We start from the raw sequence: 24,456 nt of genomic DNA on the forward strand, positions 1-24,456 counted from the left end.
GTTTTTTGCGTTGTACTTCACCTTCTTGCTTTTTGAAACACAGTAGGAGCATGAGAATGCTATGCTCATCTTCTAAATGAAGGTAGTTTTGTATGTCTGAAATATTGTTTTTAAGTCATTTATTCCCTCTGGGCTTTTGATTCCTTTTCTGTTAAATGAGAAGACTGAGCTAAATGATCTGCCATATATTTTTTACTCTGATTCTATGATTCTAGGAACTTGTGAATGGCTTTTGAACAGTTAGTAACAATCCAGTGGAGAGTAGAACACTTATATGAAAGGAATACATTAAAATTGGTATCCCCCAAAATATTTTATCTTTGTCTACAGTTTTGGTGTTTTCTCCATATATGAACAGAAGTTTTAAACATAGCTATGGTTAATTTCTTTTAATGGTAAAAAACTTAGTTTCTAAGTTGTAGTAGAAACTACAACTTGTGGTTTTTAGTATTACCATTTTAATTTTCATTATGTATTAAGGAGAAGGGACATAAGTTTATGTACATGAAATTTGCACATGAAGATAGAAGACTACTAAAAGCCAGGTGAAAAAATGAGTATAGAACAGAGACAGACACCTCTCTTCTGGAAAGTCAGAGAATTCTACAGTCTAGAAAGGGAGTTTTTGGAAGCTTCACCCCAAATACATCTTTGAGAGACCCATGTTTGTATGCTGCATATGCTTATGTTAATATTGCCAAAAACCCATTTTTCTTCATCTACCTGTATGTCGATTGTGTAATTGTATAAATTTACCTATTAGCCTGCGTTTAGTTGTAATATGGTTGAATTCATTTTACTTTGTAAAATTTTTGTCTTTGCAGTGTTTGCCTCTTATCTTTTTAATAATATTATGTGGCAATGCAAATGATAATAGCTAGTGTTTATTGAGTGCTTGATACATTTGATTTCAATTTATTACTGTTTTCATATCTTTTCAAAGAAAATGATGTTTTAGTGATGGTATTTTATCAGGAATTATTATAGATGCCCATGAAAGAGGTTAATTCATTACATACAGTGATTTCCTATGAACATTAAGGATTCATTCTGTGGGGACAGAGCCAGGAGGGCAGTTTCCAGGCTCTCGGCCTCATATGAAAAGGTGCTGGCTCAGGTAGTAAATGACCATCAACTGTGATTGGATGGCCATCAGCTGTGGCTAGTTGGCCGTCAGCTGTAACCAGTGAGCTATTGGCCTCTAATACAACTGCTTTGGCTACGCTAGCAGAAAATAGGGGCTTGCAAGAAGATGGTGGCTGAGCTAGCAAGCATGGATTACAGTTAGCATGGTGGATTGCACCTAGCAAGAGGGGTTGGTTGGTTGGTTGGCAGAGAAGTGGACGGCAGATTGTGGATAGTGTGGCTCCTGCTTCCTGTGTCTCCAACCCAGCCGCCAGCAAGACTGTAGTGGTATGACTCCCCTATCTATGCCTCTGTGGGTGTTCCTTTTGGCCTCACCATATCCTGCGTTCTTATGTGGGGAGCTGGAGCTGAGACCCCGCAGGCCGCCCCCCATGACAAATGGCGCAGCGAGCAGGGTCTCCCGCATGACTCCCCACATGGCACATTCTCTTGGTTGAAAAAAGGTGACTGGATAGCTAGGAAGACAGGGATGACAGGGAGACTTTTTAGAGCTTTTGAATTGTGAATTTTCCGGATGCATTATCATTAGTACTAAGTTATTAATAGTAAATTAAATCATTTTAAATTAAATGAATTACAGTGATATATTAGCTTTAAAACTTTTTATTTGGAATTCTGATAAATATTTTGAAGGAAAAACAAAAGTCTTGGTTCCATCAAGTATTATTTCAAATAACAGCAGTGATTTTATTTATATGTAAATATTCTGGATTGCAGAAACAAACTGAACTGCTGCTGGCCACTTTGAGCAGTGATACTTACATAAAACTAAATGGGAAAGAAATCTGGCACACAATAGCAAAATTTGGGGCTATATCTATTTAACTAGAGAATGTCCTTAGTTTGGTAAAAGGGTTAGAAATGCAGTCTTCTTTTGAGACTGATTAAAAATAATAGATAATGATGTGCTCAATGAGTGACAATTCAAACAGAGGAAGTTTAATGGGAAGTGATTACGTTAGTAGCAGATGGAATTGCTTCCTGAATTGCATTCTTACTGGAAATCCTAGAACAGCTGAAATTTGTTTTTCAGATTTAGAGTCTGATAAAAAAGATAGATGAAGAGATTTGTTTATTTGGTATGCTATTGTGATTCTTACCATGTCTTTTGGATATTTCATTTTCACTAGGCTATTTTTATGATTCCCACAAACCCACCACCAACATTCAGGAAGCCAGAACTTTGGTCTGATGATTTCACCGATTTTGTTAAAAAGTGCCTAGTGAAGAATCCTGAGCAGAGAGCTACTGCAACACAACTTTTACAGGTCAGTGCTTATGCTGCTAAGGGAAGAATATTTTCTTTATACCATTTAGCTTTCTGACATTGATCAGGATTGCTGTGAGTTTCATTAACTGATTTATAAGATGTAAACCTCCCAGGAAATCACGCGTTGATAAAGACACACACACTCACTGCCCCCATTCTTCTTCTGTATGTTCTCTGTGTCTCATTTTTTCTTTTTTCCCAAGTTCAGCATTCTCTTGTTTCCCTTTTTCCTATTTTTTGTTTGTTTGTTTGTTTTTGTTGTTTTAGTCAACTCTTTCCCTCTAAAGTTGTTTTAAAACAAAACTTCCAAGGGTTCTCATTTCAGGAATGAATTCTTATCTCCATTGTTACTATTTCTCCTGTCTTTTCCTGATGTGTTGTTTATTCCTTGACCCAGCATTTCTTCTTTGACTTTTTGCTCTATTATAAGATATGTAAGTACAAGATCCCTGAACTCTTTGAAAAGATCATGTGTTGTAAATACTGGTTATAAGATTACCTAAATGAAGAGTTTCATTATCCCTGATGCAAGTAGACTTTGTATCCAGAATGGCAGGAGGATTTTTATCTGCCTTGAAATTTAGTGCAAGGAGAAATAATTTAGTACTTTTAATAAGTATTTGTGAATCTTTATTTTCCCAACAAAATTGCCTTAGACCTCTAAGTGAATAATAAATGTGTCTCACATTAACAAAACTTGATATTTGGAAAATAATTATTTTTGTTATATGGCAAAAGAATTCAAACCATGGTTCTTATAATAAGTGATTTTTCCAAAGTACTATTTAAAAACAGGGATTTGTTGAGGAGTATAGGAAACAGGCTCTTAAGTATAATGTTTATTGTTACGAAAATGTAACTTAGTACTCAATCTCCATGGAAGGCAATTTAGCAATGTCTGTCTAAAATAAAGTATCACATATTCTTTGACCCAGCAATTACTCTTGTAGAAATTTACTCTACAGAAAAATTTAACCATGTGTGAAATAACATGTGTAAAAATATTCATAGAACATTATAATGGCAAAAGATTGGAAACAACATAAATACCTGTCAACAAATTGGAAACAATCTAAGGTCCATCAAGAGGATTGGAAAAATACACACACCTATACACACATACATGTATATATGCCTATGTCAATGCTTGTAGTGGAGTAATTGAAAAAATAAGCAAGAAACTGGCCTCCCGAGAAGGTAACTGTATGGCTGAGAAGCAGGAGTGGAATGGAAACTTACTTTTTGTTGAATGTTCTTTTTGAGCCTTTTGATTTTTTTTATGTGCAAATACTACCTTTCAAAATTAATTAATTGAAACATTTATGTTGAAATACTGTCAGCATTTCAAAGGAATATGAGCACATAAATCAAGGGCCTATTGGTATTGTTATCATACTGAATATCTAAATTATTGAACTCCAAAGAGGAAGGCAAGAAAGGAGAGGGGGAAAACCCAGAAAAAGTGAGACAAATAGCATAAAATATGGTGGTGAAAGTAAATGCAAATATATCTGACAACTGATTTTTGGATAATTTAACTAGTATTTCTTTCTAACCTTTCTTAAGAAATTCTATTGTTTTTAACAGAGTTTTTAGGATAGAAAAGTGTTTAAGAAATATTCTAGTATAATTCCTTAATTTTGTTCATGAGCGTACTGAAGCCCCAAAAGGTTAAACGACACTAATGACCACTCAGTGCTTAAGTGATTGTGCTAGGTGTATTCCGTTTGCCCCCTAATCCCACTTTCTGCTTTCTGCCCAGGAAGATAACCTGTATGGACTACATTAACAAGTTCTGTTACTCTCTTCCTTCTAGTTGGGTTTGGCCCAAGCATCCTTCTTTATAATAAGGGCAAACAGTGCCCCTGGTTTTGTATAGTATTATGTGTAGTGCTTATGAGCCAATATTTGCTTTCTTGTTGACCGTTCAAGTCCCTGTGTTATAATTTGATGTCTTTGTCTGGCCTCCATTTTTTCCTGTATAAATACTGAAATAATAGACTTGTACATTCTTACACAGACCATGCTTTCCCAATCTTCTGTACCTTGTCTCATGCTCCCAACAACCCCCTTCCCCCCGCCCAGTTTAAAGAATCCCTCCCCTTCTCCAACAGGGTTCTTCTTACTTATTGTCTTACAGTTTCTAGTTCAATTTAGGTGCTCCCCCAGAAAACCTTCCCTTCATCCTTGTTTAGGCCAGTTGTTCCTCTGTATTCCCATAACCACCCTGTATGTATCATTTAGCATATTAGAATGAAATAACATATCTGTATCACTGTCCTGGATTGTAACTAATTCAAGTTCAGGGGTTATGTCTTTTGGGTGGGGACTACTTTTGCACTCCTCATATCCATTGCTTAATATATTATGTATTGAATTGAAAATATGTTTATTCAACATAACAAACTTATGATTTAAAAAGTTTTTAAAATAGGATAATTATCTTTAGTTTCATTAGACTTCTTAGAGTCTTATTTTACTGGACTCCTAGAAAGCCTTTCTCCTCTCTCTTTCTCTCTCTCTCTCTCTCTCTCTCTCTCTCTCTCTCTCTGTCCTTTAATTAAAGTTTATTGGGATGACAATTGTCAGTAAAGTTACATAGATTTCAGGTGTACAGTTCTATAATATATCGTCTGTATATAGCACACTGTGTCTTCACCCAGAGTCAGTTCTCTTTCCATCACCACATATTTGGCCATCTGTCTCTTAAAGGAGTTTTGCATGTGTCTTATATTTTATGAATTAAATTATATTTTAACTCACAGAGGACAATCTTACTGCTAAGTTTTAGTGGACACATGTCTATAGTCTACATGTATAGATTATACATACTGATTTGTAGACCCTGAGAAATAAATAAAATATTCATGCTGAATTTTTTAATAGTGGTTTATTTTCTATGATACACGATAGATAATTATGTAAGTTTAAAAGAATCATAAGCTGAGAGGATCCTTTGAGATTGTTGAGTTGAACTCTTAGTAGTTTTTAAAAGATGAGGAAATTGAAACCCCAGAGATATTAAAGGACAAGGTGGCACTAGAATTCCTGATCTGAAGATGATCCCTGTACCTGCTGGTGGGTAGTTTCAAAACTGAAAGTCATCTCCCGTCCCAGGCTGGCCTCCTATGAGAATGTTAGGTTGACTGAGATCTGCCATTATTTGAATTGGCCCTGGGCTTGGCTGTCACAGATGATGTCATGGTGTGTGACTTATTCTTTATTTTACCAGTTCAAGTGAGGAGTAATTTCTTTTCTTTTTCCTTTTTTTTTTTTGAAATATATTCTGTACCTTTATTGTATGGAGGAAAAGATTATCACAATATAACATTCCCAAAAGCACAATCCTGCAAATGCCAGTTTTATTCTTATAGGACTCAAAACTTCAGTGGCATTCCCATTACGCAGTCAGGAAGTAGAACAAACCCACAAGAGAGAAGCAAAAAAAGAAAAAGCCAAAATCCTCTCCAACAACAATTATTTTTAATCTCTGAGACAGAATTTTCTTACAAAGTAGTTTTTATAGTAGTGATATTTATCATTGATATGATCTGTTTGTTTGATGTAACTGTTGTCAGAAGGGAAGTTGGGCCTGTTAGTTTTCCAGAAATTGAAATAAGTACCATTGTTAAGAAAGTGAAAGATTTGAATCCATCTTTTGGGGACATGTAAGGTGAGTGCAGCCTCACAGTTGGAGAATCTGTGGATGTTGCTATGGATATTTACCAGTTCATCTACCTTGCTTTCCCTCTCATTTATAATTGTCTTAAATACTTCCTTTTTGTCCATATCAACAGTGTTGTAATATTTGCTTTAACCTTTAAACAATTGAGAAAACTCAAGAGAATTAGGAGAATCTATTGTATTTACCCTATTTTTGCTCTTTCCATTGTTTTTTCTCCTGATGTTCCAAGGTTCCTTCTTTTACTATTTCCTTTCTGTTTAGAGGACTTCCTTCTAGCCATTCTTTTAGGACAGGCCCCTTAGTTTTCCTTCATCTAAGAATGTCTTGTTTTCTCCTCATTCTTGAAGAATATTTTTACTGACAATAGGATTCTTTGTTGACGGTTCTTTTCTTTCAGCACTTAAAAAATGTTGTGCCACTTTCTCCTGACATCCATGGTTTCTTAAGAGAAATCTGTTATCTGAATTGTTTACCCCTGCTCTTTTTAGGATTTTTTTCTTTTGTCTTAACATTTAAAAGTTTAATTATGATGTGTCTTGGTATAGATTTCTTTAGATTTTTCCTGGTTAGGGTTTGTTGAGCTTCTTGAATATGTAGGTTTATAGCTCTTGCCAATTTGGGGAAGTTTCCATCAATTATTTTTTTCAAACACTTTTTCAGCCCTACCGTCTTTTTCTTCTCTTTCTAGGACTCCACTGACACAAATGTTAGATCTTTTGTTTTAGTTGCACAGGTCCCTGAGGTTCTGTTCATTTTTATTCCAATCTAGTTTCTGTTGTTAATACAAGGTTGGACAATTAAGTTTGCAAACTTATCCTAGAAAAAGTTCTACATACCTCATTGCTGAATATCACTACAGTCACCTTCAAAGTACTCCCCTTGGGAAGCTATGCACTGATGCCAGTGCCTAGTCCACCCTTCAAAGCACTTTTGGAACTCTTTTTCTGGAATGGCCATCAGAGCTGTCGTATTACCCTTGATGTACTGAATGTCATCAAAAGGTCTTTCAATATTTTATTTTATCTTTAAGTAAAGAAAGAAGTCATTGGGGGCCACATCAGGTGAGTGGAGGGTATTCCAATACAGTTACTTGTTTAGTGGCTAAAAACTCCCTCACAGACAGTGCAGTGTGAGGTGGTGTATTATTGTGATGCAAGAGCCATGAAATGTTGGTGAAAAGTTCAGGTCGTCCAATTTTTTCATGCAGTCTTTTCAGCATTTCCAAATAGTAAAATTGGTTAATTGTTTGTCCAGTTGGTACAAATTCATAATGAATAATCTCTCTGATATCAAAAAAAGGTTAGCAACATCGTTGCAACAAGTTCACGAAGTTAGTTGTCAGACGTCGTATTGTATAATTTATACTGTTCTATATTCTAATCCACTGATTCTTTCTGTGTCCTCATTCTGCTATTAAGCTCATCCATCAAATTTTAAATATTGGTTATTTTTCAGTTCTAAAATTTTCTTTTTTTATATCTTCTTTCTTTGCTGCTACTTTCTAATTTTTCATTTGTTTACAAGCATATTTATAATTACTCATTGAAACATTTTTTCATGATGACTTTTAAAATCATTGTTAGATAATTCTGACATCTGTGTTCTCTTTATGTTGGTGTGTATTTATTATCTTTCCCCATTTAATTTGAGATTTTCCTCCTTCTTGGTATTTTCATTTGAGACCTAGACATTTTCAGTATTATAAGACTCTGGATCTTATTTAAATTTTTTGTTGTAACAAGTGTCCTCTAACAAATGCTTCAGTGGGAGAAAAGGGTAGCATCTCATTTCTGCCCTGTAGCAGTAGAAGTTCAGGTTCCCCACTTGCTCTCCTTGGACATGTAGGGTTGGGGAAGGATTCCTTATTATACTGGACAGGGTTGAAACAAGCTCCCTGCTAGACAAGCTCCCCCAGTGACCTCTACTGGCACTGCAGGGCCTCATTGTAGCTGGGTGGTGATGAAAGCTCTGACTCTCCGCTAGGCCTCCTCTGATTCCATTCTAGCTGGGAGGGGGTGGGGTTTTTCTCTTACCATCTGGTAGAGTTGCAAGTCTAGGTTCCCACAGTCTCCAGTGAAACTCCCCACCAGAGGAGAGAGGGGCACTTCTCATACAGCATGGTGGAGATGAATGCCCTAGCTCGGCACTTGGTCTTCTCTGACGCCACCTCAGGAGGATCCGACACCCTCTAGAGGGTGGAAGTCTAGGTTTCCCACTCAGCCTTGCCAGTGGGGTTGGGGGCCAGTGTTTTCTCTGTGGCATTTGGATGGGTTAGAATGGTTATTATCTATAGGTTTTGTTGCGCTGGCTGTCCCTTTCCTGATCTTTTGGTTCAAGAGAGCAGGCTTTTGTAGAGGTTTTTTAGTTTGTGTCCATTGGTTTTTTTGGGTTGTTGGTTTCTCCAGTACCCAGTGTGGGTTAAATGAGATTAGAAAAAACAAGAGAACAAAAAACAAACCACGGAACTCACAATTATGTCCTTTGTCAAGTTGCGGATTCCCTAACCAGTTTGCTGCCTTCTATACACATTTCGTAGTCTTCCTATGTTTGTTTCATATATAATGTCCAGGGTTTTAACTGCACTTTAATGGAAAGGTCTAAGGAAAAGTATGGCTACTCAGCCCGTCCAGAAGCAGAAGTCTCTTCTTCAGTTCACTTTAAACTCTTGTTTTCACTGAAGCTTTTTTGAATAAATCGTTAATTTGAACTCTGTCAGTTCAGAAATTGATCATTTAGAACATGAACAAAATTTAAGAAGTAGCATTTCAGATTTTAAAAGAATAAAATTTTAAGCAACCTTAATTTTAAAAATACATGATCAAGAATGTTTTAAGTTGATTTGGGGGCATTTTCTCTCAGGTGGTTTAAGAATGCTCATCGTCTTAGTTTAGATTTTACTTTGGATACATTTGGAAATAGTAAAAATTTATTGCCTTTTAGAATTTGGTGTGTTAATCTTTTTCTTACTGATAGTCTTTTAAAAACTCTTCATATAATCACCCTCTTGTTGGACATAAATGTTACAAATGTAGTTTTTAGTTTATTCATTTGTTTTTGGCCATTCATACATATTTAAGTTTTATGTATTCAAATTATCTTGTTTTTTTCCTTCTGTTTCATGGCACTGGATTGAATATATAAGCATTCTCCTATGTTACCTTCCAGTTCTTCTATGTTTCCATTTTTTAAACTTTAACTCCTTAATCAATCTGGAATTTATTTTGGTGTTTCGGTGGTAAAGATATAGTTTAATTTTTTTCCCGTGTATTATCTCAGCACCAGTTTTGATGTAAGTAAATTTTTCCTCACTAATTAGAAATTCTATCTTCATAATATGTCAGTTTATTTTGTATTATTTATATATTATATTCTGTTTCTGGGCATTACAATGTTTCATTGTTCTTTCCATTCCTATGCTGGCACATGCTTTGACAGGCATTTAACAAAAAGATATAACTTATTTTTTTTCTGTTAATTCAATCTGATTATATTACTTAATTTTTAAAGTTTTTATTTTCTGCATATTTTTTTGTCAGTGACTGGAAAGGAATATTAAATTTTCTGTGTCCTATTTATTTATATCAACTTATTTCTCTGTAAGTTTTGTTACATATCATAATGCTATACTGGTATATCTAGTTTATAACTATAATGTCTTTATATTATTTCCCTTGTTAATATTAAATAACTTTCCTCATTTACTATTTTTTGCTTTTAATGCTTTTCTTGATTATGTTATTCTTGATCTTTTTATGTTTGACTAATATTTTATTGCTTATCTTTGACTTTTATCCCAGTTTCTTTTCAGTATGCCTCTTAGGGAAACATGACTTGGATTTAAGTATATCTCATCAAGAAAGCATGTAGCTGAGTTTATCTTATGAACTGATTGTCTTATAGTACTTCTTAACTAAAATACTATGTAATAAATGGAAATTCAACCCATTTATTTACATTGGTCTATGCTGATAACATTTCAATCACAGTTGTCATGTTTTATTTTTGCCAACTTGTTTTCTCTGTTTTTTGTTGTTGTTCTTTTTTTTTAATGTTGCTTTGCAGTTTTTAATTTGAACTACCATTACTTTAAAAAAGAATCTGCCAGTGTGTTTGATAAAATTTTCCTAATACCCAGTTTTTACAGTGTTGGTCGTCTTCTACTTACATTAATATACAGTCACTAAATCCTTAAGAGTATTTCCATCAGATTCACTTTTTCCTCTCAATTGTGGCAGCTATTTTCTTTTTCAACCCAGCCTCTTAATAATTAACACCTGTATTATTACAGTTTCTTCCCATTCTGTTTTGTTTCTCAATTCTGCAGAATTATGCTATCAAAGACATTCTTTTACTTATGTTAGTCTCGTTTATGTAATTAAAGTGGCTGTCAGACAAAATTTAGGCCTTTCATACTAAGCATTTATCTTTCTTGCCCCATTGTTTCCTGTATCTAAACTCACAGAATACCATTTCTATAAATAGGGTTTCTGTCGTGGCCGGGCAGATCTTCCTACTGTGTTCTAACATACATTCCCTGTTTTGAGATGTTTATTGTATTGTTCATCCTTTTCCACCTCCTTAAAATGGTCTATTCTTCTTCATGAGGCGCCTGAGATTACCCTCACCGATTCTTCTATTTTTATATCTCTTTGTCATATAGGTTGTGCTACACCATCATAAATGTAACTTGTGTGTCACATTGTAATTTTTTATATGTGTTTGTGTTTTATTCCTTATTCTGGATAATAAGTCCTTTAAAGGCAAAGAGCATATCTTCACTCATTATATTTTGTGACCTTTCCACCAGTGTGTCTCAAAAATGTTCAGAGTAGGACTGGAGTTTCTTCCTTCTTGTTGCTCCCCATTCTCTAGGGCACTGTCTTTGTTTTTCAGTTTAGCAGAAAGAGAATAAATCATGGAAGAATGCACACTTAATGTCTTAAGGCCCAGATCAGGAAGTGGAACACAACAGTGACACACATTTCATTCCATTGACAAAATTTAATCACACAGTCACAACCCGCTGAAAAAGAGGCTGAAAATGTAGGATCTAGCTGTGCAACCATACATCTAGCCACACAATTCTATTTTGGTGGATCTAGGAGTTTCCACCACAGCTGTGTTAATAGAACTTAATTTATCTGGCGATTACTCTATAACTGTTATAAAAGAATTTATTGGTTCTTAGTAATTTATCCTAGTATTTCTGTAATCTGGTATAATTCTCACTCATACTTTTCTCAAATGGTATGAAGCCTCTTCCAAATGTTTGTAATTTCTTCAGCACTAAATTTTTTTTGCCTTTAAGAATATTTTTATGTTCAATTGATCTTTATTAAAATAACTCAGTTGGCTTTTACCTGACGCTACTGACATATAATTAATGAAAATTACATTTTGAAGCTGTATTGCTGCCTCAAAATAAGGTTATCTATCCCAAATTATACTTACAATCTTTCCCTCTACTTTCTCTCACACCCTTCCGTTCTCAATAAAAAAGGTCATCAAAAACCCAGTTCTGTCTAGGCTGGTAGTTTCCATTCTATTTATCAGAATTGTAGCAAACTCAGATGGTTTAGCTAGATCAGGTGGTGTGAAAGTTGTTTTCTATGTATCTTATAGAAATTAGGCAATATTTGTTTTCCAAAAAATATTTTTATTTTATTGCTGTGTTTTATTTCTCTATTAGAAATGATTACATTATGGAAGACATAATGAAATAGAAAATAAGTAAAAGAAGTAATAAAACAGTTGCCCTCCGTTTGATCACTGATTCTGACTGTCAGCTTAAGATTAATTAAAATCTGTACCTAATACCAAATTTTATTTTTATATGTAATGTACCCACCAATCTGTGTTGTGGGGTTTTTTTTTATAATTTTTTATCTTTTTTACTAGCTAATTTTCACTTCCTGTAGACAATTATACCTTTAAGGTAGTTTTATTAATGTAGTTTTATTAACAGGATTGCATTTTTTATGTGTGCTTTAATGGCTTTTGAAAAGAAGTAAACCTAAAAGCAGAATTTTTATTTCTAAAGCAGCTGAAATAGTCCCCATTTTTAACTTATACATTTAATTCCGGATGAAAGGACAATCATTGAAGGCTATGATCCTGGTTTGCATTTACATGTTGTTTTAACATTTTTTCAGCTGTGATTCAGAGAAATCTTTTATATTTATACCATTAAATTTTACTTTTCCAGCATCCTTTTATCAAGAATGCAAAACCTGTATCGATTTTAAGAGATCTGATCACAGAAGCTATGGAGATCAAAGCAAAAAGACATGAAGAACAGCAGCGAGAATTGGAAGAGGAGGAAGATAATTCGGTTCGTAATTACCCTCAAAAACTTGATTTGTTTCTTCTGAGTAATTTTTCCATAATTTTGTTTTTTTCTTTAAATATGTCAATAGTACTTACTGTTTTATTACATAAATGAGGTATGTTTGTTCTTTAAATCTAAAATAAATTTTCTTTGCATTAAATATTTGCTATCCTTTTCTGTTTCTTAAGAATTCGTGATTAGTGGAATGTAAGGTTGATGATACAGTAGGCTTATAAAGTATCGAGTATCTAGTGAACACTAACTGTGTTTGTTGAATAAATGTTGTCTTGAATTTGGTTAATTTTGTGTCATATCTTCAGGAACTTTCTTTTAACTTGTCATCAACTATACTGTAGATAAAGAGTACCACAGTAAAAGATGGGTTACTAGAGAAAGCAGGAGGGACATATAAGGACCTAGCATATTAAACCAGCTTATTCCATTTACTTTGTATTGGTACATCAGTGCATTTTAATAACATTAAAATAATTGTATCTGTGTATCACATTTTATAATGTCTAATCTGTTCTTCACTAACTTTTTTCTTGTTTCAAACTATACATTTTTTTTTCTGGTTAAAGATAAGAGATTAATACCTCTTGGTATTCAGACAGTCATAAAATCTGAAAACACAGATATTATTTTATTTTTTTTGCTGATTCAAAATACCTTTGATAATAACATCTATATTTTCCCATCGAAGTTTTTTAATAGTTTTTGTATGCAAATAGTATTATTTTGCTAATTCAAATTTAGTTTTAATTTCAGAGACTAGTTATCTAATTGAGATTTCTTTTGACATTCTTTTACCCTTTTCATTAATTATTAAACCTTGTTTTATATGGTAGCCCAGAACAAGGACAAGTGTGCATGTATGCAAAACTGATTTATAATCATTTTCTTTAGTTATTGGGCTGCATCATTTATTAATTTGGCAGCGACTTCGGACTGTCTGGTAGATGCTTTAAGCTTATATTCTAGATATTAAGCTTTTTACCAATAAATACACCGTTCAAAATTAGCATCCTCATAAAGATTTTTTTCATCAGTTTGTGATTATGTATGTATTCTATAAAGATAAATAAGTGATATGGGATGATGTAAAGACCTTGGTTCTTGCTTTCAAAGGGTTTTATCGTTCCCACTCTGAGTTGCTATGTGATGATAGAAGTTATTTTTTGATTTCTTTCCAATTAACATTTGTAAATGTTCATTTTTTTGCAGTTTCAAAAGTGCTTTTGTCACACGGTATTTCACTTGCTCTTTAAAAAAGTAAGATTGGTCATGTATATATTATTATCCCATTTTTCAGTTGAATGAAATTATGTTAGGAGATAAGTGATTTACCAAAGTTTACAAAGCTGGTGAGGAACCAAGAATAAAACAAGAATTTTTACTTTTGAGTTTTCAATACGTTTTGCTCACTTTTTAATCAAATATTTATTAGTACTTCTAAAAATAAACAACATTGGCTTATCAGAGTTAGACAATTTCTGATGATATTCTCAATAAGGTCTAGTCTTTGTCCCTTTGTGGTGGTACCCATCGGCCTTTTCTTCACCTTATGCAAGCGTCTTCTGAGTGCTAGACGAGTGAATTGTCTTGAATTAGTTGTCAGTGGACTGGTGATTATTTTTGTTTTGCTCTTATCTTTCTATACTTAAGTATAGGCTGGTTTTTATTTTTGTTGGATAGTGAACCATTGACTACCCCAGAATTTACCAGTTTTTGCTCGTTTCTAAGACCTTGCTATACAGTCACTTTGGTTATTTTTTGCTACTTTGATGATCTCTTCACTCACTGTTTTCCTCTCCTTCATTTTCTTTTTAATTGTCTGTTCTTCGGCTTTTCCCTCTCCTTTTGCTTTTTATTACAAGCAGCAGGAAGAAACCAGACAACACCTGAAAGTCTGCCTGGAAATTTCCTTAGCTAGACTAACCAGTTCATTTAGGCATATTTTTTACTTTCTCAATTACCTTTCTGGTTACTGTAGACAACAGTGTTCTAAATTCTCTGCCACTACATAATAAGAATATCCTTTCTCCCAGTTTTCCAACATTTTCCTCACCTTCCTACAACCTCCTTAAATGCCATCAGGCTTCCAAAGCTGTCCCATTGTTTTAGGTGTATATCACTTAGACCTGTGCACATTCAAGGTGAGGGGAATGAGGTTCCACCTGGTGAGAAGAGGACTTCAAAATATTGTGGATCACACTCACGTCAGGTTTTTATGATTTCTTTTTTTTCAAATAAGCATTTATTCTCTGACACCAAGCTAGTGTTTTCTGGGTAAAACTATTAAGTTCCTTTTTGTTGTTTTTAATTGAAATTATAAGAAAACAAAAGTCTTGGTAGAGTCACACTTTGAGCAATACTCATGCTTTAGATTATGTTTTCAGGCAGTGGCATCCATCTCGAGATCATTTTGTCAGTTGTTGCCCTGAAATTAAAATACACACACACACACACACACACACACGCACACGCACACGCACATGCACGATGATCAGATTTGAACCAAGTTATATAAAAAATTTGTAAATCCCCAGCCTCTGTAGGCAAACAATACCACTATTATGAAAAAGCTTTCAAGCAAACATCAAATCCAAGAAAGAGAGTCCTGCAACTTTCTTCTTCTTTTCTAATATTGTTTTAGCTATTTGGGGGCCCCATGTTTCCACATGAATTTGAGGATAGGCTTTCCATTTCATAAAAAACAAAAACAAAACACTAGAATTTTGATAGGGATTAGATGAATCTGTAAATCACTCTGGTAGTACTGCCATTTTAACAATATTAAGTCTTCCAATCCACGAACATGGGATATCTTTCCATTAATTTAGGTATTCTTTAATTTCTTTCAGCAATGTTTTATACTTTTACTGCACCAGTCCTTCACCTCCTTAGCTAAATTTATTCTTAGGTATTTCATTCTTTTGGATGCTATTGTAAATGGAATTGTTTTCTTAATTCCCTTTTTGTATTGTTCATTACTGGTGTAGAAAAACATAACTGATTTTTGTGTTGATCTTATATATCCTGCAACTTTGCTGAACTTGTTTATTAGCTCTAGAAGATTTAGATGTTTTTGAGAGATTGCATTCAGGAGGCGGCTCCAGCTCAAGGGAACCAAAACAAAGGCAAGCCTCTATGCTCATTCCTCAGGAAGTGCCAGGGAGTTAAAAATTTTTTAAAGCACATTTTTTTGTGACCAAGGGTTTTAACCTCTCCCTTGCCCTCAACCTCTGCCACTGTTACATGACTGCCACTGAACTTGAAAATTGGGATGGCAGGCACATTACCAAAAAAGCCACAACACTTTCTTACCAAAATTTAGCAAGCAGCCCTATTCTTTGTTAAGCACTTAGCTGGCTGCTGTATAACTTTTTTATTGGAGTCCAGTATTTTGAAAAAGTTGATTTGTCATTAAGTTGAATCAACTTAATGGTTGCTTCCATGAAGGCAATGATTCTTAGAGCTCCCTACTCCACAATTTTCTATAACCAGTAACTTCGTTTAACAAATAGAACGTGGCGGAAATGACTGTGCAACTCCCCAGACTATGTAATAAAAAGACACTCCAGTCATTGTGTGGAGTGTCTTTTGGCCATTTTAATTTGGAAATACCCTTCTGTTCTGTGCAATTTTATTTTTGCTGTTTCTTAATACTTTTCTCTCTCTCTGGAACTCCTTTTATTTGATTGTTGGACCTCTTAGATTTATCTTTCAAGGATCTCGTTTCTGTTTTGTGTTTTTTTCCTCTTTTTGTTCTTTCTTGGAGATCTCTACAAGTATATCTTTTAACCCTTCTATTTTGTTCATATCAAATATTTAATTCTCAAGATCTCCTGCACTTCTTCATTGTTATCATTATCACTTTGAGTTTTCTTTTGTTTCCCTCTTTCTATTACCTTTGTGTTTGTTTGTTTAATCTCTGACTGTTCATTTCATTGGTTTTCTTCAAATATCTAGTAGTTATACGAGGTCACACAATTAAATTCGCAAACTCATCCTAGAAAAAATGCCACATACCTCATTGCTGAATATCACTACAGTCACCTAAGTACTCCCTTTGGGAAGCTATGCACCGACGCCAGCACCTAGTCCACCCTTCAAAGCAATTTTGGAACTCTTTTTCTGGAATGGCCATCAGAGCCGTCTTATTACCGTTGATGTTCTGAATGTCATCAAAATGTCTTCCTTTCAATATTTCCTTTATCTTTGGGTAAAGAAAGAAGTCATTGGGGCCAGATCAGGTGAGTTAGGGAGGGTGTTTCTATACAGTTATTTGTTTACTTACTAAAAACTCCCTCACATACAGTGCCATGGGAGCTGGTGCATTGTTGTGACGCAAGAGCCATGAATTGTTGGCGAAAAGTTCAGATCGTCTAACTTTTTCATGCAGCCTTTTCAGCACCTCCAAATAGTAAACTTGGTTAACTGTCCAGTTGGTACAAATTCATGATGAATAATCCCTCTGATATCAAAAAAGTTAGCAACATCGTTGCAACAAGTTGGTGAACTTAGTTGTCAGACCTTTCTGACTGAGAGAAGCACTAAAGTAGCTTACTGGAAACTCTGTGTAAGAGTAGAACTACTTGGCTTGTGAACCTTACAGTAAAAGATGTTAGCATTCACTGCTTTGGAGCCTGAATTTGCTTGCTTCTTGTGATTTCTCTCCTTGCAAACTTAAGTTTTGGGTTTCTTTGGTCTTCTGAGTTATCTACTACTTACATTTATCTGATTTCTAGCTTCCAAAGTTTTTGACATTCCTATTTGCTGTTCTGTCCTCCCCCATGCTCTTTGTCTTTATGAGTTTATCCTTTTTCTGTGCCTTTATTGTAATTTTGATAGGGTTTTAAGAGGGAAAAGCACAAACCCATGTGCTCAGTCTTTCATTTTAATGGAAATTTCTGTCATTTGTAATTTCTTGAGTGTTCTGAATTACAATTTTAAATATTGAGTTTTTAATTTGATGATGTTTAATATATCTATGAATAAATCTATAAAACTCTTTATATATTATAGTGATTGTGAAATCCTCCAGTACTCATATTGGCACAATTTATAGAAAATCTATAGTCTGTTCAATTCTGGTTTATTCTGGATAATTTGTAAAACAACATGATCTAAGAAGGGAAGGGAAAACTTATAAAAGATAACATTACAAGAAATCAGGACAATTTAGGGCAAGTCATACCAAGTTAGTAGTTGATAGAATAGAAGTAAATGGGTATTTCTCTTTTTCTGAACCACTGTGTCTTTTACAAAATAATTTTCTTTAGGTGGTGGAACGAAGGTATAGTCTTGGACCCTCCAGCCCCCACCATAAGAGAACAACTGTAGAATTACAAGCCATTACCTGACTGATTCAGTGCTTGCCTTAACATCCATATCTGTGAAGTCAAGGTTCTTACTTTGCAATCTCTCCTTATTTTCATTCATAATTCATCTTGGTTACATTTAACCAATGAATCTTGGTTGTTTTGGGGGGCAATTTGGGCGATTCATTTGGTCAAAACCTGCTAGGTATGGTGCTGGGGGATTGGCTACCTTTTAGAATATGGCAGAAAATTTTGATGTTTTGATATCCTAGTTAATTTCATTGAGATTTTCCTCCTTTTTGATTACTTTAAAGATGAATGGTCTTTTCAGCATTGTGGGAGATCTGTTTTGCCAAGTTTTAACTCTGCATTTATTTTTACTCCAGCGGACCTGTATTCTTTGACAGCCTTTATAGTAGCAATCTTTAGTCTTGACCCTGGATTAGTCCTTATCCAGTGATTGGACTAATATGTTACAGAGCCAGCTTGTCACTGGACCATTGAAAAATTTCATACAGCTATAATTTGAAATAATGTAGATCAAAATTATTCCCCTGATTTCAAAATTCTAGAGCTGTGAAATTCACCATATTGAATTGCTGTATCATAAGAGATTTATATTGGATATTCAGTATTAATACTTGAGCCCGTTGTAGATTTTGCTTTTCCATTTTGAGTGAGTGTTGCTTTCAGAGAATTTATGGATTATACCAATATCAACTTATAATTTTTCTAACCTTAATTCTCCATAGTTCAGCTTCTTAAAATTGAAGAAAAATTTGTGGCCTAAAATTAAATTGACATTCCATCAACTCTCAATGTGACTTTTGAAAAGGAAACACTATATGATCTATCTATATGATAACCATTTCAAGATATGTTTTTTTTAAAAAAGTTTAGTGGTATACTTCTGTGTCCTGGGTAACTATTATAAACAAACCTCTTTAAGTATTTTTTATTCAAGAAAGGTACAGGACATGATTGGAAATAGTGCCTTATGAATTTGATTTTTATACCTATTACAGAAAAAGCTTGTCTGATGAGAATACATCTTGACAAACTGATATGTTTTGGTAGGTGCTGAGGTAATTGTACAGATTTTTAAAATTAAACAAATTGCAAACAGAGATTTCTGCAGTAGATTAATCCCAATATCAAAGTTTTTCTGTTTGTTTAAGCATTGCTAAACATGACAAGGATCATCTTTTTTCGGGCATTTCTGAGCATGTGATACAAATTTGGTGCTGGGATAGGTCAGCACTATATTACATAGTAAGAAAGAATTTGTTTTCTGGATATTAGTGGCAGATATTCCCAAATCTGTAGTGTGAGTTGATTAAGTAACATAACTATATTTGTTCGTATTTAGTGTAAATACCTACATTAGCTGTAGAAAGTTCACTTTTTAAAAGAGTATCTACTAACAGAGTTGCTCTTTCTATTCAGTACAAGTGTAAAGTATATTTTGTTGTCACCAAGGAGCATTCATAGTAGGATATAAAGCAAATAAATCTATGTTAATTGTTTCTGTCATATAAGCATTTAAAACATCTTATTCAATAAAGGATACCTTTTTAAAAATAGGATATGCTTCAGGACATTCTTTTTTTTTTTTAAAGCATGTACATATTGAAATTTACTAAATATTTTCTAAATATCTTATTCTGAAAAGAGATTCCAACAATTTTCTGGTTAAATAATGGAATGCAGAGTTCTGTTCTTTTCAATACGATATGTATATATTTAGTGATTCATATATAGTGATCTATGTATGTATGTGTGTATGTATATGTGCATATACATATTTGCATATATATACATATATATGTGTGTGAATCACTTAAAGTCTGTATACTATAGTTACCCCTAATGGAAAAATGATTCCTTGGGATTTGTGATACTTAATATAATGAATGTGTAGAATGTTCAGCAAATGGCTAGATCATTTGATCTCTCTTTGTACATTTAAACTACCTGGGTATTATTTTTGGAGAAAAAAAACAAACAGTATTTGGTTTTTACTCTGATAAGTTTCTGATTTAATTGATATAAGCTTAAACCCAGGCATGAGACTTTTTTAAAAGCTCCCTAGCTGATTCTTACGTAGATAAAAACTGGTGACGTGTAGATTCTAGCATTGGGCTTTGTGACATAAATAATTATTCAAACTAAAAAGTGAAGGATTTTCTTCATTTTCTTTTTCTAAGTTAACATAAGTTTTGAATAGTTTTAGGTTTATAAAATTAAAAAAATAATACAGAGTTTCCATATACCCCCACATTCAGTTTCCCCTATTAATAAATAACATATTAGTGTGGTACATTTGTCACAATTAATGAACCAATATTGATAAATATTTTAAACTAAAGTTTATACTCCATTCAGATTTAGTTTTTACCTAATGTTCTTTTTCTGTGTAGGAAGAATCCATTCAGGATACCACATTACGTCTCCTTAGGCTCCTTTTGATGTCACAGTTTCTCAGATTGTCCTTGTTTTTGATGACTTTGAGAACTTTGAGGAATGCTGGTTAGGTATTTTGTAGAATGTCCCTCAGTTGGGATTTGTTTGATTTTTTCTTAATGATGACACTGGTTATTGGTTTGGGGTGGAAGACCACAGAGATGAAGTCTAGTTTCATCACATTATATCAAGAGTACTAAAGGAAAAACTTGTTTCCTCTACTCATAACACTTCTGATACCAATTGTGTAGATTTTCCACACTAAACAATTACCCATTTCCCTGTGGACACCAACTGATTATCCTACAATTTAATTCATTCTGACATTAACTACCCAGGCTTAGCACAGACCCCACGGGTTAAAGACTCAGTCCCACCAAATTGCCCCACACCTCAGATGTCCATCACAAGTCTGTACTCAAGACCAACTGGCTATAAATAGGAGGTTTCCAGAACACTCTCTTATGGATCAAGTTTTCTAGAACAGTTCACAAAACTCAGGGAAATGTTTTACTTACTATTACTGGTTTGTTACAAAGGATGTAACTCAAGAACAGCCAGATGGAAGAAAGACCCAGGGCTAGGTATGGAGCTTCCATGTCCTCTCTCTGATCTTGCATCCCTCCTAGTACCTCGATGTGCATATTCACCAACCTGGGAGCTCTCGTAACCCTTCGTAGGGTTTTTATGGAGGTTCTTTTTTTTTTCAAATTGAAGTTTATTGGGGTGACAATGGTTGATAAAGTTACATAGGTTTCAAGTGTACAATTCTGTAATACATCATCTGTATATCACATTGTGTTTACCACCAGAGTCAGTTCTTCCATCATCATATGGAGGTTCTATATATAGGCATGGTTAATTAAATCATTGGCCACTGGTGATATGCTCCATCCCTAGCCCCTCTCCCTTTCCTCGAGGTCAGGGTGGTGGGGTTGAAAGTTCCAACCCTCTAATTTACCAGTGGTTGATTCCCCTGGCAAACAGCCCTTTTCTTCCACGAGTCACTTTATTAGCATAAACTCAGGTATGGTACCCATCAGGAAATTATAACAGTTTTAGAAGCTCTGTGCCAGAAACTGGGGACAAAGACCAAATATATTTCTTGCTATATCAAAATATCAGACGAAGTCTGTCAACATGGCTTATCACTGTTGATGTTACCCATGATCACCTGGCTGAGGTAGTGTTTGCCAGGTTTTTCCACAATAAAATGACTCTTTCCCCCTTTCTATACTATACCTTTTGGAAGCAAGTCACAACACACAGCACTCACTAAAGGAGTGGGAGTTATGCTCCCCATCGTGGAGGGCAGAGTATCTATATGCAAGTGAATTATTTGGAAGTCTTCTACACAGATTTATCTATTCCCCCATTTATTCACTGACGGTTTGCTTTTTTTAAAAAGTATTTTCTTACTCTCTGACATTATAAGATACTCTTGGCTCATTTTGTATATTTTCTACCACAGTCCTGAAATCCTAGGAGCCGAGTTCCTTTTATTAGACAGTGGTGTTAGAAACCAAGATCTGGACTATAGGTGTGATGGTTGCTATTGTAGAATGTTGTTACTTATAGACCCTCTCACCTGACAAAGAAAGGAGATATGTGTGTGTGTACTAACTTATGTATAACACATGTTTATAACTATGTATAAGCTAAACATGAATTCATACTGGTGTATCTGACTCTTAATTCATTACCACATGGATCATTCTGCCTCCCCTTGCTTGTGTATAACCCCCCACTGCAATGGTGAGAAACCTAGCTCCCAAACATTACTAAACATTACTAAACGTTTCAGTTCCTGTATACATGTACAGTAGTTCCAGAATTGTTAACCCATATTCCCATGGGAAACAGCTTTATCAACTAGAGCATAGTGCTTATGTACAGTTCTTTTTGTTTTTAGCCTTACAAATTTTATTCACTTCCAAAATAACTTAGGTTAGCACCCTTTTTCCCCAATGAAGTTCTTTCATACATTTGTAATACAGTTGGTTTTTTTTTTCAACATGTGTTACATTCTGCATTCCATTCTTGGATTTCCTGGCCTAAATGAATTTTTAAAATTTGCATACATTAAGGTTCACTCTTTATGGTAGAAAGTTCTATGGGTTTTGACAGGTGCATGGTGTCACATATCCATCATTGCAGTATCATACAGAATAGTTTCACCACTCTAAGAGATTCCCATGCTTTACTTATTTAACCTTCCCTCTATCCATGAACACTTTTCAGTCACTCATCTGCTTACCATCTATAGTTTTGCCTTTTCCATAATGTCATATAATTGGAATTCTACACATGTAGCATTTTCAGACTGGCTTCTTTCACTTATGCGTTTAAGGTTCATCTATATCTTTTTGTGACTTAATAGCTCATGTTTTTAAACTGAATAATATTCCACAGAATGGATGTACCACAGTTTGTTTGTTTATTCACCTACTGAAGGACATCTTGGCTACTTCTAGGTTTTGGCCATTATGAATAAAGCTGCTATAAACGTTTGCATACCAGCTTTTGTATAGATTTAAGTTTTCAAATCAGTTGTGTAAATATCTGTGACCATAACTGGTAGATCTTATGGTATGTTTAGCTTTGTAAAAAACTGTCAAACTCTCTTCCAGTATCATACTGTTTTGCATTCCCACCAACAATGAGTAAGAGTTTCTGTTGCTAAGCATCTTCACCAGTAATTCTTATCATCAATTTTTTGCATTTTAGCCATTCTAATAAGTGTTTAGTGGTATCTTATTATTGGTTTAATTTGCAATTCCTAATGACAGAGATGTTGGGCATTTTTTTATGTGCTTATTTGACATTTATTTATTTTCTTTGTCAAGGTATCTGGTCAGTACTTTATCCCATTTATAATTGTTTTATGTTTATTTTCTTGTTGATTTTTAAGAGTTTTTTGTTTATTTTGGACACAAGTCCTTCATATGATATGTGTTTTTCAAATATTTTCCTCCAGTGTGTAGCTTCTTTTCATTCTCTGAAGTGTCTTTCACAGAGCAGAAGTTTTTAGTTTTAATACCCCCTATCCATTTTTTCCCCCTAGCTCTTGCTTTTAGTGTTTTATCTACCACCAAACTTAAGGTGACACAGATTTTATCCTATGCTTCCAGAAGTTTTCTAGTTTTGCATTTATATTAAGGTCTGTGATCTATTTTGAGTTAATTTTTGTGAAAGTTGTGACATCTGTGTCTAGTCTAGGTCTTTTTTTTTTTTTTTTTTTGCATTTGGGTGTCTAGTTGTTCCAGCACCCCTTGTTTAAGAGACTCTCCTTTCTCCATTGAGTTGCCTTTGTGCCCTTTGCAAGGATCAGTTGACTGTATTTGTGTGGGTTTGTTTCTTGGCTCTCTATTCTGTTCCATTGATGTATCACTGATACATGTGTCTATTCTTTTGTCATTACTACTCTTTGTCTTGATTACTGTAGTTTTATAGACGTCTTAAAATTGGATACTGTGGGTCTTCAAACTTTTTCTTATTCAGTATTAACTGTCATAGGCATTTTGCCTTTCTATGTAATCTTTAGAATTATTTTGTCAACGTTTACAGTTAGCTTGTTGGAATTTTTATTGGGATTAAATTGAATCTATACTAAGTTAGGAAGAAATTATATTGAGTCTTCTAATCCATGAACATCGAATGTCTCTGTTTTTTAAGATGTTTGATTTCTTTCATCAGTGCACACAGATTCTGTACATATTTTGTTAGACCTAAGTGTTTCTTTTACTTTTAGTGCTATTCAAAATGTTTTTTTAATTCCAAATTTTTTAATTCCAAATTTTAATTGTTTATTGCTGGTATATAGAAAGTAAATGATATTTTATATTGCTCTTATAGTCTGTGACCTTGTTATACTTGCTTATTATATTAGTTCCAGGAATTTTTTGTAGATTCTTTGAAATTTTCTACAGACGATCATGTCATCTGTGACTAAAGATAGTTTTATTTGTTCCTTTGCAATCTTTATAACTTTTATTTTCTCTTGTTTTACTGAGCTAACTAGACCTCAATTGTCTTTTAATTTTAATGTTTCTGTATCCTCATTGGGTTTTTCTTTTTCCGTTTCAGAGGATGTATCTTTTCTTCATAAAAATTTGTAAATGTAATATAAAATGTAAACTAAATGTAATAACCCATTTTATGAACCTGTTTTATCTGTGTAAATATCCAATTAATGGAATTGTTCTAGTCTTTTGTCTTTGGTGCCCTCTTGTGGATTTTT

At 34.0% G+C, this 24,456-nt stretch overlaps 1 protein-coding gene across 1 annotated transcript in view; it reads left to right on the plus strand.

The window, feature by feature from the left end:
• STK3 (serine/threonine kinase 3) overlaps positions 1 to 24,456 on the plus strand; it is a 339,257-nt gene that overhangs the window by 169,987 nt on the left and 144,814 nt on the right. The window contains exons 7-8 of the mRNA XM_081070826.1: positions 2,277 to 2,414; positions 12,307 to 12,432. Coding sequence (XP_080926952.1) covers positions 2,277 to 2,414; positions 12,307 to 12,432 — 264 coding nt within the window. The remainder of the gene's footprint in view (positions 1 to 2,276; positions 2,415 to 12,306; positions 12,433 to 24,456) is intronic.

Source organism: Rhinolophus hipposideros (assembly GCF_964194185.1).
Source record: "Rhinolophus hipposideros genome assembly, chromosome: 13".
NCBI classification, from domain to species: domain Eukaryota; kingdom Metazoa; phylum Chordata; class Mammalia; order Chiroptera; family Rhinolophidae; genus Rhinolophus; species Rhinolophus hipposideros.